Source organism: Camelus ferus, chromosome 1 (genome assembly GCF_009834535.1).
Source record: "Camelus ferus isolate YT-003-E chromosome 1, BCGSAC_Cfer_1.0, whole genome shotgun sequence".
NCBI lineage: Eukaryota > Metazoa > Chordata > Mammalia > Artiodactyla > Camelidae > Camelus > Camelus ferus.
In genome coordinates this window covers 2,265,054-2,282,279 of record NC_045696.1, presented here as the reverse complement: position 1 = coordinate 2,282,279, position 17,226 = coordinate 2,265,054, and the positions used below count along the sequence as shown (strand labels likewise).

Sequence of the window (17,226 nt, the reverse complement as noted above, 5' to 3'; positions counted from 1 at the left end):
CTCCAGGCCCGCCGGGCTCTGCGGGACAGGCAGGGAGGAGGGTGGGCGAGGACGGTGTCTGAAGTCCCTCCGATTCCACTGCCGTCCCAGCGTTGCTCAGGCCTCACCCTGAGGGCCGAGTCCCCTGTGGGGGCCAGAACACGCTCCCACCGACTGAGGGGCTCAGAGCAGCACAGATTCATTCTCTTATAGTCTGGAGGTCAGAAGCCTAGAAGGGGGTCGGGAACTCACGGATCTAGAGAACAAACGAATGGTTACCCGCGGGGAGAGGGTATGAGATGTACCAACTGTTCTGCCCGAAATAAGCTACAAGGAGACATGGTGCAGCACGGGGAATACAGCCGGTGTCTTAGGTTAATGTAAGTGGAGTTTGGCTTAAGAACTGCGAGTCACTGTTGAGCACCTGAAACTTATGTAATGCTGCACACCAAGACCTCAATAAAAAAAGTGGGTGGGCAGAGTGGGTCCTTCTGGGGTCTCCAGGGACAGTCTCTTCCCTGCCTTTTCCTGCTCCCAGAGGCACCTGCTTTCCTTGTCCCGTGGCCCCTCCTTCCTCTTCAAAGCAGCAGTGAGGCCTCCTTGGTCTCCCTGACATGGACCCTCCTGCCTGCCTCTCATAGGGACCCTGCGATGGCACTGGGCCCAGCCGGCTACCCCGGGACCATCTCCCCATCTCAAGACCCTTAGCTTAATTGCACCTGCAAAGTCCCTTCTGCTGTGTTAGGCGACAGACCCAGGCTCGGGCACTGGGACACGAGGTGAGGGCGGGCTATTCAACCGCATGATGGGTGGGTGGAGCGAGCCCAGCCTTGGGCACCTTTCTGGATCTCCAGTGTTAAGGAGGGAGGTGCCTCTCAGGGTGCTGGGTGAGGACAGAAAAGGGCAGAGGACAGGAGAGGGAGAGAGTGTGCCAGGCAGTGTGTGCCTGGCCACTGGCCTGGAGACCCGCCGGGCTGCTGGGTCACACGGGGTCATCTGCAGGGCCCGCGGGGACCTCTGCATCAGCTGCTCCCTCCCATCTCCTCCAACCCTGGTCAAAGTTCACCCCGGGGGTGCATGCCCCCCTGGGCTTTTGAGGGTGGGTCCCGCTGGGTGGGACGCCAGCGCTGGAGCTGCCGTGGCAGGGCCCAGGGGCAGGTCCGCCAGAGGCGAGCTGGGAGCACGTGGTAGGTGGAGCCCTGAACCGCATGAGAGATTCCGCCCTCTTCCGCCTGTCAGCTACCTGGCGGGTGCCGGGCACTGCGGACACAGCGCTTGCAGTCACATCAGGGGCACAAAGGACCAGGGGCCAGGGCTACCCACCAGCGTGCAGAGGGGCGCCAGCTGGAGGGCACATCGCCCGCGCTCCTGCCAGGGCGGCACCCTTCTGTGGGTCACAGGCAGGTGTGAGGCCTTTTCTCCAGAGCCGGCCCCGGGCGGTGAGCACGCCTGCCGGCGGATGCTGGGCTACCAGGACGGAGGTGGGCTCTCGGCGCGGCCCGCTGTGCTCCTCGCTCGGTAAGAGAGTTCAGTGGAAGTGTTAATACTCTGTCGAATTGTCTTCCATCCTCTTCTCCCCCCTTGTAAGAGCTCTTTGTGTGTTAGAGGTGTTAACCTTTTATCCCTGCTGTGGACGCGTGTCAGCTTTTCACACGATGTTACACATCCAAGATGCTTGCCCAGAAGGACAGCTTGGGAGGACTTGATCTACCCAATCTCAAGTTAAAAGGGCCATATTTTGCTGGATCCAAGACACCATTGATGATAAGACCAACCCAGTTTCAGAGACAACATAACGTTGTGGGGAAGACGGTTGCATCTTAGAACTGATGAAATACGGCAACTGAGACAGTTGGAGGAACAGCCAGGTGAACAAACGCCAAAAAAGGACAGCCCCGAACAGGCCGTCTGGTGCCAGCTTGCAGGCGGCGTGGCCTGTAGGCAGGCTTTTACATACGTGGTGCTGGCAGAAGAGGGTGGCTGCAGAAAATGCTCCCTGACCGTCGTCTCATCTGGGACCTGAAAAATCAGCCCCAGGTGAATTACAGGCCTACCTGTGAAAGGGACGGCTATAAAGCTTTCGGCAATGGTTTGGGAGATTAGTCATGGCCTCAGAGCAAGGAGAGGTTGCTTAAGTGAACACACAAGCACCGGCCGTAAGGGAAGATACTGATGAACACTAGCATGGTTCTCAGTTGGGATTTAGAGATACGCACTATGCATAACGCAGATAAACCGCAAGGTCCCACTGTGCCGCACAGGGAGCTGCACTCAGTGCCTTGTAATGGCCCCTAGTGAAAAAGAGCATTAAAAGAAAAACATAAGTATATACATATATATATATAACGGAATCACTCTGCTGAACACCAGAAATTAACACAACATTGTAAACCAACTACACTTCAATCAAAAGCATGTTTATCAGAGTCAACGTGAGAATGGATAAACAAACGCTGGTATAGCCGTAGACTGAAAAGCTACTCTGCTTTAACAAGGAACAAACTTAACTGAAGCGCATAGCAACACAACGACCCTCGAAAACCTTACACTGAGCAAAAGAAGCCAGAAACACAAGTGCACCAAGGCATGATTTGAGAGCAGGCAAAATTCACCCACGGGGACAGGAATGAGAAGGGCCCCCCCGGGAGTGAGAGTGGGAACGACCAGCTGGGCACGAGGGAGCGTCTGCATGTTGGTGGAGGTGTTAGCTACGTGGGTTTTTCAAAATTTGTCAAACCGAACACGGCATTTCACAGTGGGTAACCATACCTCGAAAACTGTACCTTAGAGAAAAAGAATAAGGCGGGGAGGGTATAGCTCAGCGATAGAGTGGGCTAGCATGCACAAGTCCGGGGTTCAATCCTCAGAACCTCCATTAAACAAACAAACAAACCTAATTACCTCCCCTACAAAAAAACTGGGAAAAAAAAGAAAAGCAAAAACCACAGAGTAGGAGGGGATAGTTCCGACACATTAAACTGATAGGATTAGCGCCCAGAATTTAAGAAATTTCTGTAAGGAAAAGGTAGACACTACCTAAAAGAAAAACGAGCAAGAGGATTGAAGAGACTCTTTGTAAAAGAAGAAATTCAAATGTCCAAGAGACGCATGAAAAAAATATTTAACTTTATTTGTAATCGGAGGGGTCAAACTAAAATCAGTACTGGATTCCACCGCACACCAGATTGGCAAGGATGTAAGGCAGCAGTTCCGGTCCGATGCGGAGAGAACACACATTATTACCCCGACTTTGAACAACAGTTGGCGTCCTCCAGGGAAGTGGTGGATTCTTGCAGCCCTGGACCCAGCAGTGGGATTCCTAGGAACACGCCCCGGAGAACAAGAGAGATGCTCAAACGTCCACAGCATGCTGATAATGTTGGTCCCACACTGGACATACAGCCTGTGTCCATCACCAGTAGAGTGGACACGTGCATTCAGCGAGGGGGACACTGCCAGCCACGCTTGGCAGAGAACTGCACCCACACATGATGGTGTGGGGCCACCGCACACAGGCTGAGCCAAAAGACCACATGCGGTGCGAATCCACTGATAGACCTCTGAAGAAGAGCCAAAGTCAATGGCATTTTTCTGGGCAAAATCAGAGAAAATCGAGGAACCAGCTGTGACAGGTTTCAGGGCAGCCGTTATCTCCAGGAAGGAAGGAAACTTCCGGAGACCCAGAAACCAGCAGTATTGTTTCTCAGCTGAAGAGATGGTTATGCCAGTGTTTGAGTCACAATGACATGTTCATCTTTTGTGCACTTTTCTGAAAGAATGTTAAAGGACCGTGAAAATATATAAATATTAAAGCAGAGCCGATAGGGCTGAAATTCCATCTGACCACTTCTGTGGCAGAGCCTGCAAATGGACTCTCAACATTTGTTTTTTATCAAAGTACATTTTTCAAAATGTTAAAAAGCATAGCTATCAGACAGATTGAGAGTAAGCACGTGCCAAGGCTTTACTGCCCTCGTCACCAGGGCACCGACCGCGTGGCAAAGGCCGTTCAAGACACAACACGCGCCCAGGGAGTTTTGGCCAGCAGAGGGGAGGCTGGTGGACGGAGCTGCCGAGGCGCGGGTTCTGCGGGGTCGGGGCCGAGCCAGGGAGGGGGTTGATGGCAGCTGCGGGGCTTGGCGGTGTGGAGATCAGGTCCCCTCCCAGGCAGGTGTGGCTGTCCTGACTGAAAGGGGGGCGACGCACGGGAGGCCAGGAGGCACTGCCATCAGGGTCCAGCTATGACTCCGCTGGCCCCGCAGCTCTGCCTTGGAGTCCTTCCTCTGCCCGTGGTGCTCCACGCACACCTTCACAGCGACTGCTGAGCTGGGCTGACCTTACAGGTTTGCCTGGCACCTCTGCCTTCTGTCCCTGGAGACGTTTTTTAAAAAAAATGTATATGATGTTTGATTGATTGATTGATTGATTGGAGGATAGTTGATAAAAACCTGGAACGCTTCACGAATTTGCATGTCATCCTTGTACAGAGTTCATGCTGATCTTCCTCTGTCACTCCAATTTCAGAACAGGGAAGTGAGCACATGGAGGACCTTGTTCAAGACCCATTCAGCTCAGCGTGCATCGGCTGGGGTCCTTCAGGGCCTGGCCTGTGTTCATTGCCTGGAACTTTCCAGAGGCCTCTGGGATCACAGCCACACAGCCTCGTCCCATCTGGAATTCTGCCTCAGTTACGGCAGTGAAGAAGGTCCCCGTGGGGGCAGACTCGGGCTGTCCCCAGCAGCAGAGTCTCAATCTGCGGAAGGCTAGTCCGGGCCCCTTCGGCCTTGTGGCTCTGCCTTCCTGGGAGTGTGGCCCTCATCCACGTCTGTGACCTCGGAGGTGGCTAACTATCAAGTCCACACTGCAGCCTGAGTCGGGGAAGGGAAGGGGGAGGGGGAGGACAGTAGGCACCCATCCCTTCCCCCTCCCTCCCGTCCCTCCTGAAGCTTTATTGAGATAGAATTCACATTCCACATCATTTGCCCACGGTGAGGGTAGAATTCAGGGTTTGGTTACAAAGGTCGCACCCTTGAAAAGGATGCTAAATTTAGCTTTGACAGGTGTCTCCCCCAAATTCAACAGTGTCTTCCAGCAAGTCAGGGGCAGCAGAACCTCAGAAGGTGATTTTGTTTGGAAATAAGAGTCTTTGCAGATGTCCTAGTGAAAAGGAGGTCACACGGCATGAGTGTGGCCCTAAATCTGATGGCTGGTGTCCTGGAAAGATGAAGAGGAACATAGACCCGTGACGACAGACAGAGGCAGAGCTGGAGTGATGCAGCCACAGGCCGAGGGACCTGGGGCCCGGAGGCCTTGGATGGGGCGTGGGGAGGTCAAGTCTGAGGTCCTCGAAGCCCTGACTCCCCTGATGCCCGAGGTGGCACCGCCCACTGCCCTCGCCTCTGCTGAAGGAGAGCAGCTCCTGCCCCGCGAGACAGAGCAGCAGCCATACGCCTGAGTCCGCTCCTCACAGGCTGACATTTGCTCCCTCCCTACGTGCCTCCACCACCTCTGGTCACAGCCACGTCCCAGCCCAGCAAGGGGGGAGACACAGGCCTGCGCTGGAAGGAACGTCCTGCACGCCCAGGACCGGCTCGTGTGTGCAGGTGGCAGTGGGGGGTGCCAGGTGGGCGGGGTCTCGGGGGTGGGGGCGGGGGGCATGGTGCATTAGCTGCAGTAGGAGGCTAATATGGATACAGGCCACTCAGCGTGACTTAGGTCGTCATTGAATTGTGTCCCCCAAACACCTGTCTGTGTCCTGACCCCGGCACCTGTGGATGTGGCCTTATTTGGAAATAAGGTCTTTGCAGACGGGACCCGGTTAGGGGAGGCCCTCCTGGGGCCGGGCAGGCCCTGAGTCAGACACGACTGGTGTCTTTGTAAGAGCAAGACTGGAGCCACCCGAACCCAGGAGGAGGGTCACGTGGAGACGGGGGCAGAGATTGGAGAGACGCAGGAGCTGGAAGAGGCAGGAAGGGGCCTCCCCGCTAGCCTGCGGACGGAACGTGGCCTGCGATAGCTCCGTTTTCAGCTCCTGGCCTCCAGAACTGTGAGCAAAGCTGTCTCCCGCCACAAGCCCCCGGTCTGTGGTGGTCCGTGGTGGTTTGTTATGGCAGCCCCAGGACTCACCGCGTGTAGAGCTGCTGCTCTGGCGGGACCCCGGAGCTGCCCCAGGTCAGCAGAGGGGCTCCCCGAAGCACGGACTTGCCGCTGGCCGAGAGCAAATGGGTGGGGCCGCAGCCCGGCTCCCCGCCATCTGCAGGTGCGCGGCTACAACCTGCCCGCGTCCTCGTCCTCCAGGGCTTACCCGCCGGTCTCAACCCTGCTGCCTTCAGGACCCCCAGAGAGCTTCACTGGGGGCAGTCGTGGGCTCACTCAGACCTACAGAACCTACTGAGTTTCAAGGCTCCTGAAGACTGTGACACGGCGGGGCCAGACCTGCAGAGCCCTGCTGAAGTGGCACCTCCGTCCCCGTCTCCCACACGCAGCCGCAGGGCACAGACGGAAGCCGCAGCCTCTCCACCCAGGGAGGTGACCAGACCGCACGGCCCCCAAGCCCCGTTCCCCTTCAATCTCTGCTGCTACTGGTCCCCTCGGGGCTACACCGCCCAGGGCTGCACAGCTGGCCGCAGGCAAGGTCCCCGAGTGCCTTGGCCGCGCCCCTGGTCTGTCTCCCCTGGAAGAGCCCGTCCTGCCCGCGCCCCAGAAACCCTCTTGGCGCACCTCCAGCCCCCAGAAGCCGCCACCTCCGCGGCCAGCTGGGCACTGGTCTGGGTAATTCCCTCTCCTTCTCCGAGAGCTCAGGGACACACACAGACCCGGGGCCTGGGGGCCAGCGGGCAGGCAGCCCTTCAAACGTGTGATCCTTGGTCATTCAACCCTTAAAGGCCGCAAAGGTGAGCACCGCCGCGGGTAAGAGCGCAGAGGAGGAAGAGCAGAGGGGCTGAGACGCGCTCCGCGAGGCCAAGTTCACACAGCAGGCGGCACCACCACTGCGAAGGGCGCAGCCCCTAGCGCTGAGCGCCTTCACGACGTCGTGCACCGCCACCTGTGGCTTCAAAAATGCACCATCACCTGAGAAAACACCTGCACCCGTTAAGCGGTCACTGTCCCTGCTGGTGAGATCTGCCCTCCGTCCCCGCTCCCCGCTCCCCGCCAGCGGCTGCACCCGAGTGGCACCTCCCTGCCACCCGGCACTGGGAGCTCCCGGAGGGAAGTCTATCGGGTCGGCCTCTCAGTGCGAAATTGCTCGCTTGCTCTTGTTTTCCAAGACCAAGAGCACGTTAGGGACGTTTTCTATTCTGTTTTTAAGTTTTTTATTTTTTGGAAGTTTTCTATTCTTACAGATCATGGAAAGAGAACAGGACGCACACTGCTCATGACCCAGCGTTTTCTTACTCTGCTTTCAAAGGTCTGTTTGCTGCCCGCACGACCTGGACGGCCCCGCCTGGCACAAAGCCCAACGGCACAGCGGGACTCAGGAACGCGAGAGGCTCTGGCCGAGCTCGGGGACGGACCTGCCAGGACCCTGGACCACAGAGAGACCTCGCGGTCTTCACTCTTCCCACGTAGGGCGCACTCCTTCTTATCCCACCTCACAGACACACGGCAAAGTCACCACCGCGCTGACTCCGCGAACGGGCAGGGACGGCTGCCGAGACCAGAGAGCACGGAAACAGGCCTGCTCTCGCCGATGCTCCGGCTTCTGAGCTCAGGCGGCTCCGCGGGTGAGCACGAGACAGCCCCGCGCTGGTCAGCGCAGCGAGGTCGCCTGTGTCACCTGCAGGCTTGCCTGTGCCTCTCTACCGGGTGGAGAAATGTGTCAACGTGTCTGACTGCGTCGAGAGCGAATGTTCGAGAATCAGATTGACTCAAAGCCTGTTTGTTTTATAGGGGGAAGCAGAGGCCTGGAGATAGGAGTCGCAGAGACAGCATGCGGAGCTGTGGTTAGAACTCCGGCTCCAGGAATCCCACCCGCTGTGACGTTGGGCAGCCCCGGGGCGCAGCACCTCAGGCTGCGCGGGGCCCAGCAGGGGCTCCCCCAGGACAGCTCTCACCTCGGGACACTTCTATATGGTGATGATGGCTTTTGATGAATGAAAAAACCCAAACAGAGGATGCTCAAAAAGACCGAAAAGATATATATTTAAAGGTAACACAAGCTGTCCTTGAAAGCAATTTAGTTAAGATCATTGACTGGCAGGAAAAAGCACATGATGGAAGTGAGGAACAGAGGCCCAGGGGCAGCCCGCCCCCACCCCGAGGGGCAGCGGCCCAGGCACACGCCCGCAGAGGAGAGGGCCAGCGGGCGGCAGGCTGTCAGAATCCGGGACTAGAAGTAGGACAGCTCGTCGTGCCTGGCTTTGTTGGTCTGGTAGCTGGCCAAGGCCGGGGGCTTGTTTTCGTGTGGGAGGCTCTCAAATACTCGAAGGTGCACGAACTCCTCATCGTCAACCTGAACCTGGAAGGAGAGTCGAGGGAGACGTTAGGTGCTGCCTCAGACCCCAAGTTCCCTGCTCCACTGGACTGGGCTCGGACAAAGACCCTGGACGCCTGGAAGCCATGCCCCTTCAGGTCCCCGGGGACGGGGCCGATGCCATCCCCACCTTCCTCCTTCCTCGCGGCCCCAGTCAGCACCCGACACCCCACAATCACCCCATCAGAACCCTGAGTCCCCCCAAAGCTCGGTCCTCTCCTCCAAGGAGGCCGGAGTGCACGCACACACTCATTAAAGGGCCATGACTCCCTGATGCTGGGGGCTGCCACAGGACCCCCCTTAGCACCCTGCCCTGGCACCCACGAGGCCCCACCTCGGGCCAGACCCCCCTGTGAGGCTGACACCCACCTTGATGAAGAAGTTCCTGCCGGCAACCACCTGGCTCTTGAACTCCACAGCCTTAAACAGGGAGAACTTCTTATTCTCCTTCTCCTCCAGCTGTGCCTTCACCTGGGGGGCGGGAGCACAGGGAGACGTGGCAGCTTCGCTCCTGCCCGAGGGACTCACACACGAGCCGACCTCTGCCACGCGCGATGGGCCGGGTTCTAACACGCACCCTCTACGGACTTTCTATGACGCGAGTGTCACAACCGAGCAGAGACATGAGACTGCGCACTGGTGACAAGGTACAGCAAACAGCGCCTCGATTCCGCCGAGGTCTCAGCGGTGCTATTTCCCCACATCGCTGTCCTTCCTCTTCCCGGCACAGGAGGGTTTCACATTGTTGTCACGACACTATAGACAAGCTCATACCCTGCTTTCCTTTTTACTTAGTGAGCAGCTCACTTGAATGCTCCTATATAGTTTTTTTGGGGGGAGGGGGAGGTAATTAAGTCTATTTATTTAATTTTTTTTTTTAATGGAGGTACTGGGGATCGAACCCAGGACCTCCGGCAGGCTAAGCCTGTGCACCACTTGAGTTATACCCTTCCCTCCCCATATACGGGTTTTAAATTACTCTTTTAAAATTAAAAACGAGAACACTTAAAAATGTTAAACTAAATTCAATGTTAAATTTGATCTTCCATCTTCTAGGGGGCACCTTAATTCTCTTAAGCAGTCCCAGTTTCTTCTGTGACAGACAACGCAGCAGCTTTACTGATGCAGCAGGATTCATTTTTAGGTGATTTCTCTAGGACGCGGCGCCTTCAGCCACGGCTGATCCTGACCTTAAGTGTCAGACAGTGATCACACTTCTGGACCAGTCCTGGTTTCCGGGGTCTTGGCCTCTCAGGAACTGAGCATCTTTCCGGAGGAAGGGGAGAGCAGGCTGGTTTTGTTTCCACCTCAGAATCTCATCTGGTTGAAAGTGCGCTGGCTGCTGCCTGGGTTACTGCAGGCACCAGAGCTGGCTGGGAGACGGGATCACGGTCACTCGCACAAGTCAGTCACTGTGGCAAAGGCTGCGTGGCCTTCCAGCGCCTTCAGGGAGGGGCGCTCCCTGGTGTCGCGGTGGGCAGACAGGGCAGGAGGGAGGGGCAGGCACAGGAAGGCAGGTCCCGCTGCACCTCTGCCATCTCAGTGCGGCTGCCACAGGGGTGTGTGCGTGTGCCCCGGGGCCAGGGCCCATCTGCGTCTGAATACCTCCCTGTAACGCCCGTCCTCCTGCAAGATGCCGGGCTCCCTCTGCAGGGAACTGACCCTGCAGACAGTCCACCAGACCAGGGGTGAGCGACACCCACAAACCCGCCCGCAGTCAGGGAAGGAACTGCCTCTTTCTTTGCCCTTTTCAGGAGTGGAGGCAGGGGATCCCCTGATGTTTGCAAGGACTGGTGAGAAAACCCAAATGGAGGTGGTGGAACAGGCAACGTGGAGGCCTCGAATGTCTGGCCAGGCCGCTGCCTGCGTGAGGGCAGCTCACTGACACTGTCTCTGACCGGGAGAAAGATGGGCTGGGCCGCAGCCAAGGGAAGCGCAGAAGGCCCAGGGTCGTTAGGAAGCTGCCAGTTCCGAGCCCAGGTGGCACAGAGGGCCAGGGAAGGCACAGGACGACTCCAGGAGGTGGGGACGGAGTGCACCGCTTTGATGTCCTTCCGGCCAGTGGTCAGTCTCTGGCCTCTGTTCTCCTCTGCAGCCCAGGACGCTCCCGAAAGCGGTCAGTACAGAGGGCCACAGACGGTGCCCCTGCCCCTCTAGGAGACCACCCAGCACACGGGCGGCCCCCTCATTCCTGCCTCAGAGTTCCTCCCAGTAGCAACGACTCTCAAGACTTTCAAGTAATCGACACCGAATCATTCAAGAGCTCTTTGGGACAGCAACTCTTCTGTCCCGAATGAGCTTACACGGCTTCCAAGTTCACATGACAAGCGGGGAGAACCAGGAAGCAGTGGGAAGGCTGGGCTCTGTGTGGCTGTGGGGAAGGGCCAAGAACCACCTCCTGGCCTGGCTCACACTGGAGTCCCTGCAAATTCCTCATTTTCCAAGGTCTCATGAGACTGACTCACCACCACTCCTTACTGCCTGCAAACGTCAAAACCACAGGAGAGAGGGCATGGGGCTTCTCACGCCCTCGGGTTTATGAAAGTTAAGTTTACGAAAATTAAAAGACAAGTTTGTCTTACTTTTCTTATCAGAACCCAAGGCTTCTGGTGCGCTGACTTTGCTGACACACAAGGGCAGGCCCGACCCATCCCACCCACGCCAGGTCCTTGGGTGCCCATCCCACCCACGCCAGGTCCTTGGGTGCAGGTGGCTTCTTGGGAAAGCCATGAGGGGGCAGCTAGCTGCCCAGGGTCTGAAGCCGGCTCTGCCTCTGCAACCCGGCCTGGTTTCTGTTTCGATACATTTCATTTGGAGATCATTTCAAACTTACACAAAGTACTAGAATAACAGTATAAACCTGGGAAGCCTGTGTACCCTGTCCCCAGACTCACTCATGGTGACTTTTTACCCCACCCGCTGCACCGTTTGCTAACCGCCTTTCCCCAACCGTCACATCGCGTCCCCTCGCCTGTGGACACCCCCGAGCGCGCTTCCGCGGCGCAGAGGGGCATCGGTCCAGCGCCCACCCCCGGCCCTCGGCAGGATGCGCAGGGGCGCACCTCCTCCGTCCCAGCGGCGATGCCGGCGCACGACCCCGGCCCCGGGGACCCCATCTGCCCCTTGCAGCCCTGACCTGGTCGGCGACGGCCTGGATCTCGGCCGTGGCCGGCTGCGTGGCGGAGGGCGCACCGCACATCATCTCGGCAGCGAGCGGCGGTCCCGAAACAGCAGCGGGCACTTAGGAGCGGCGGACACTCGCGGGAGTGGCGGACGGACGCCGAGCACCTGGACTTGGCGCGGCGGTCACGTGACACGCGGGCGGAACCATGGCGAGCGGCGGTTGGGGGTTGATCCTGAGTCGGGACTGCGGCGCGGGGCGTCGGGGCGAGAATGCGGCGCGGGGCGTCCGGGTCGCGATGCGCTGGCGTCAGGACCACGGCCGCAACCTGGGACCCCCGCGGGCACCCTCTCGGGACCAAGGGTCGTGGGCTGCAGGGTCATTCCCCCACCCCGGCTTTGGTGTCATCCTCCCCTGGCGTCTGAGTCAGAGGGCGGGGGTGGGGGCGGGCCTGCAGGACACGGGAGGAGGGGGCGCGGCCGTCAGGCTCCCTGGAGAGGGAGTGGTCCAGGCCCCGCGGGGGTGGGCACTGCTCGGCAGGGAGTATCGAAGGTGCCCGCCCGGTGCGGGGCAGGATGTGGGGTGGAGGTGGGCTAGCCTGGCCCCCAGGGCCCTCTATCTCCAGGTCCCCACAGTTTGACCCAGTGCGTGCGATGGACAGTGGTAGGTCCTGAAATGACCGAGACATCTGTGGTCCAGAGAGGAGCAGGGAGCTGGACCTGAGAGCTGCCGAGGGTGGAGGGGAGAGAAGCCCCCACCCAGCCGGGACCGGGAGGACCTGGGGGAGGAGGGCTGGGGCCCCCAGGGCCTCGCTCTTTGTGTGGGGTGTTGTGTGGGCTGCTGTGGACAGCAGGAGCATGTGACAGGGACACAGTGACGGGCAGACGTGGGTGGACAGGGGCGGCACAAAGGAGTCCAGTGATGGGGAGGATGACTCACAGGCCCCAGGCTGGGGTGGGGGTTAGAGCAAGGGCATTAGTTAAGGGCTTTGTTCTGCTGGGATTTGGTTTAGGATTTAGATTACTTCCAACACCCTGGTAAGGGAAGGTCCCCTGCTTTATTTGGGGCAGGTCAGGGCCTGTGCTGGTAGCCGTCTGGACAGGTCTGGCCTTTCAGAAAGACCCACCTGCCTCTTCTCCCTGCAGGGCTGCACCTCAGTGGGTGCTGGGCCATCCCATCACTGGGGACTGACTCTGCAGGAACCGGCCCAGGGCCTAGCCCCAGTGGGAGTGGCCTGGGAACAGGTGTGTGGGGCGGTGAGCCTTTGTGGTACCTGCCAGGGCAGAGCCTGGTCTGTAACTTCAGGGAAGCATGGGGGGTCATGTGTCACTGAGCCCTGGGGAGAAGGGAGGAGATACTGACACCCAACTAAGGCCCAGGGCGCAGAAAGCCAAACTCTGACAGAGGAGGTTTGCAGCAGAGTGAGGGTTTACTGCAGGGGTCCAAGCAAGGGAGTGGGAGAGAAACCTCACGCCCACTGCAGCTTGGTCTCTGAGTTAGCGGTTTTTAAAGGGGAAGAACAGAGGAGCTGGGGTTAATCATCTTTTTTTTTTCAATTGAAGTATAGTCAGTTTACAGTGTGGTGTCAATTTCTGGCGTACAGCACGATGTTTCAGTCATATGTAAACATACATCTGTTCATTTTCATATTCTTTTTCACCGTAAGCTACTACAAGATATTGAATACAGTTCCGTGTACTGTACAGTATGCCCTTGTTTATTTTATATATACCAGTCAATATCTACAGATCTCGAAATCCCAGTTTATCCTTTCTCACCGCCTTCCCCCTGGTAACCATAAGTTTGTTTTCTGTGTCTGTGAGTCTGTTTTTGTTTTATATATAAGTTCACTTGTCTTTTTTTTTTAAAGATTCCACATATAAGTGATATCATATGGTATTTTTCTTTCTCTTTCTGGCTTACTTCACTTAGAATGACATTCTCCAGGGCCATCCATGTTGCTGCAAATGGCATTATTTTAGTATTTTTATGGCTGAGTAGTATTCCATTGTATAAATATACCACATCTGCTTTATCCAGTCATCTCTCAGTGAACACTGAGGTTGTTTCCATGACTTGGCTACTGTAAATAGTGCTGCTATGAACATTGGGGTGCAGTCGTCTTTTTGAATTAAGGTTCCCTCTGGATATATGCCCAGGAGGGGGATTGCTGGATCCTATGGTAGGTCTGTTTTTAGTCTTTTGAGGAATCTCCATACTGTTTTCCACAATGGCTTCACCAAAGTACATTCCCACCAGCAGCATAGGAGGGCTCCCTTTTCTCCACTGGGGTTAATCATCTTAATCATCTGTGGTCTATGTGTTAAGGTCTGGAGGTCTGTGCCCCCGGGGGTCTGTGTCACCATAATCTGTAAAGGTCATCTCTCTCCCCTGGAAGATGACTCAGAAAAGCGATGGTACTGCTTACTGGGACGCTGTGGCCCCAGGCCCCTGACCGTCACTGGTCCTTATTGATGAGGCAAAAATGTGGTCAAACAGGTACAGGCTAGGACAAAAGGGAACAGAAAGTAAGATAAGAAAGACAAGAATAGACCCCTGAGCATTCTTGGGACACGATTTCAAGACTCCCATTTCACAACTGAATGAAGGGGTCACAGATTTGACCCCATGAAAGTGGAAACCTCTGTGTCAAAAACAAAGCATCAGAGAATTATGACCAACCAGGGCAAGGGAAGTGGTCCTGTGGCTTTTCTCATCTGCAGTTCCGGGAGCTGGGCCATCTTGAGGCGCCTCCTCATGTCTGACCCTCTTTCCCTGCTGGACTTGGGTCTGCAGGTGCTCATTTTACAAACAGGAGGGTAACCCCTGTGGAAAGGCTGTTTCTTCAGCACAGGCTATAGCAGGGCACCTGCCACCATCACTTGGGTTTGGCAGAGATGCTCAGGCAGGCAGTGGGGGTATGGCTTATACCGGAAAGAAAGGAATGCTCAGGTGTGCCCTGATGGTCTGTGGCCAGGGGAGGCTGAGTGCGGGCATCCTGTGTGACTGATTCCAGGCACACATTTGGCCTTCTCTGGGAGTCCTGAGTTAGGAGAGGGAGGGGAAAACCTAGGGAAGCCGGTGGCCGTGGCTGACTTGTGACCGTCCAAGCCAGTGGCTGCAGAGGCTATAGTCTGGCTCCTGGCTGGCTCTCGCGGAGGCCTTGGGTCGGACTTCCCCTGTCCCGTGCATGTGATCTGGCCACCGTCCGTCTGTGGCCTCAGTCTCTCGCGCTGCTTTGTGAAGTCAGCGTTGCTTCACTGCTGTGGGTCTGGGTCCAGACAGATGTTTTCACGCTGTCACGAAGGCTCTGAAGACCAAGTGCTTTGTGCTGATCCAGCCCTTCCTTGCACCTGCTGTGTGGCATAGGACTAACTGCTGAACTTCTCTGTGCCTAAATTAAGCACTAAACGAGTATAAAATGTTTGGGACAGTGTCTGAGCCCCAGGGAGAGTTGACAGTGTTACTACTATGACTGTCTATAATTACTGTGCTAACATGAATCTAACCCATACTGCCTTATCTACCTAAAGGCCCTGGAAAATGCTAACGTTTATCTCTCATTCCTTTCTTCCTTCAAATGGAGGTACTGGGGATTGAACTCAGGACCTCGTGCATGCTGAGCACGCGCCCTGCCCCTGAGCTGTCCCCTGCCCCCGTCTCTCCTACCTTGATGCTGCAGCTTTTCCTCTTACTAGAGCCGGAGGAGAGACCAAATATCCTGACTCCCCGTGGGAGCTGCGGGGGCCGTTCAGGGGTGTGGAACATCATTTCAATTTGAAATCTGTGTTCAGAAGGGTCAAATTTTTAAATTCACGCAGTTTTGGAGTTTCACTTGTGATCTCTGACTTCCCCAGAGTCAGCAGAAGCCAAGGTGTTTTTGTCTCAGTGTTTCATGGTCCTTTCTTCTGCAGCAAATCAGCTATAGAAGTGGAAATATGTTCCCTTCTTCCTTTCTAGATTCTTTGGCTGGACTGACAATTAAATTGATGTAAGACAGATTAACAGGAGAAAAACAAAGTTGATTTCTTACATCCAGGAGCCCCAGATACGAGACCAAGGAGGAACCTGACAGTTGAGGCTGACGCACCGTCCTGAGCTGAGGGACAGGATGGGGGCCTGGGGCTTGGAGGGGAGGAGGGCCATTGGCAGGGCAGTAACCAGGGCAGCTTGGCAATGAATCTTTTCCCTACTCTGAAGATGCATCTTTCAGATAAAAAGGTTACCTCTAGTAATAGCTGTTTTTTTTCTGGCCCAGGCACCCTGTCTAAATTCTTTCGGGCAGTTAAGGAAGAGGTGATCATTTTCCTGAGCCTCCTGGGTCTTGATTGCCTTCAGCTCAAAATAGTCCACGTGCCAAAGCGGCACATTCTGCTCCCTCATGACCCAGCTTGTCCGCTCCCTGCTCGTGTGCTTAGGTGGGTGACTCGCACCCCTGTGCCCCGTGCTGTTCAGTTGCTTGTGTTTCATCATGCAGAAATTCCGTCATTAGAATTTGTTGCTAATTAGACTGTAGCCCAAGAAACTCTTTGGTGCAGGATTGGGGTGGGGGAAAAATAAAAAGAAAGATAAAAATTTAAATGACTAAGCATTTGTTAAGTTTACCTATTCATCTTCAGTAGCAAGGGGAATAACGGTAGAGCTATTATAGAAAATAGGCACAGTGCGTGGGCACAGTCTCAGGGCCCACCGCGGGCCTGGCTGCCTGGCCTTGCTGAAGGCAGGGCGGGCAGCGCTCTCACCCCGAAGCGGCCAGCTCCAGCAGAGGCGGCCCGGAGCTCCCCAAAAGGTGCAGGGGAATGCAGAAATTGGGGTGCATCAAAGGAGGAGACAGATGTACGATCTTGAAAGGCTGTTGCTATAAACTAACGTGGGCAAAGGGTTTTCTAAGCTTAGACACATCAGAAGAATCAGAAGGGAAAGCCAGGATCCACGTTGGGGCGGGTGACTCTGGGTACACCTGTTGACCTGTCCCACCTGTTCTCTGTGTGTCCCCTAATGACCCTTGTCCAAGTCCCCAGCAGACAGGCAGCACTGGGCTTGTTCCCCGCCTCTGTACCTGTCACATAGGAGGCACTAAACAAATATTTGACTCCTAACTATGTTCAATAACTTATAATAACTTATGGTGAAAAAGAATATGAAGATGAATCTATGTATGTTCAAGTATGACTGAAGTGTTATACTGCATACCAGAAGTTGACACAACAATGTAAACTGACTATACTTCAATAATTATATATACACAAAAAGATTCAAAAGGGAAAAAAATAATTGCTCCTTGTGCTACCGAACTCAGGTTCGGCCACTAGTCACTCAAGAATCCAATACTGAGAGACAGGTGCTGGATAAAAGGAAAGACAGCTTCTTGAGGAAGCCAGCAATCCTGGGAGAAGATGGACCCATGTCCCAAAGAACCAGTTGCCCCTTGCTGAACGGGGGCAGGAGCTTTTAAAGGGGAGTTTCCAGGGTCACAGGTGGTGCAGGCAGAGCTATGTGCAGAACAGCACAGTCAGCTCTCACAGTCATCCTGAAACTGGTCGGCAGCAGTCTGGTCAGCAACATCTTGATTGTTTTAAGTACAGTTAATCTTCAGCTCCAGGGTTGGTTTGTTCCAGTTTCCTTGAGGCTAGTTCTCAGAATTGTGTAAGAA

At 55.7% G+C, this 17,226-nt stretch overlaps 1 protein-coding gene and 1 non-coding gene across 2 annotated transcripts; both read right to left on the bottom strand.

The window, feature by feature from the left end:
- Positions 1-4,421: 4,421 nt before the first annotated feature.
- LOC116666887 lies at positions 4,422-4,530 on the bottom strand. The gene has a single exon (XR_004323696.1). It is a non-coding gene; the product is annotated as a U6 spliceosomal RNA (small nuclear RNA).
- Positions 4,531-8,094: 3,564 nt separating this feature from the next.
- On the bottom strand, positions 8,095-11,904 carry CSTB (cystatin B). The gene is made up of 3 exons (XM_032496254.1): positions 11,589-11,904; positions 8,822-8,923; positions 8,095-8,437 (listed from the first exon to the last, which is right to left on the bottom strand). The coding sequence occupies exons 1-3, from the start codon at positions 11,652-11,654 to the stop codon at positions 8,309-8,311; spliced, it is 297 nt and encodes a 98-aa protein (XP_032352145.1). The 5' UTR covers positions 11,655-11,904; the 3' UTR covers positions 8,095-8,308.
- Between the last annotated feature and the right edge of the window lie 5,322 nt (positions 11,905-17,226).

What these genes read in the sequence shown, in the direction of transcription:
- CSTB (XM_032496254.1), bottom strand. Translation starts at nt 11,654, where the DNA reads ATGATGTGCGGTGCGCCCTCCGCCACGCAGCCGGCCACGGCCGAGATC. An exon ending in TCCAGGCCGTCGCCGACCAG is followed by an intron (nt 8,924 to 11,588) that starts GTCAGGGCTGCA and finishes CCCGCCCCCCAG; the next exon opens with GTGAAGGCACAGCTGGAGGA. An exon ending in GCAGGAACTTCTTCATCAAG is followed by an intron (nt 8,438 to 8,821) that starts GTGGGTGTCAGC and finishes CTCTCCTTCCAG; the next exon opens with GTTCAGGTTGACGATGAGGA.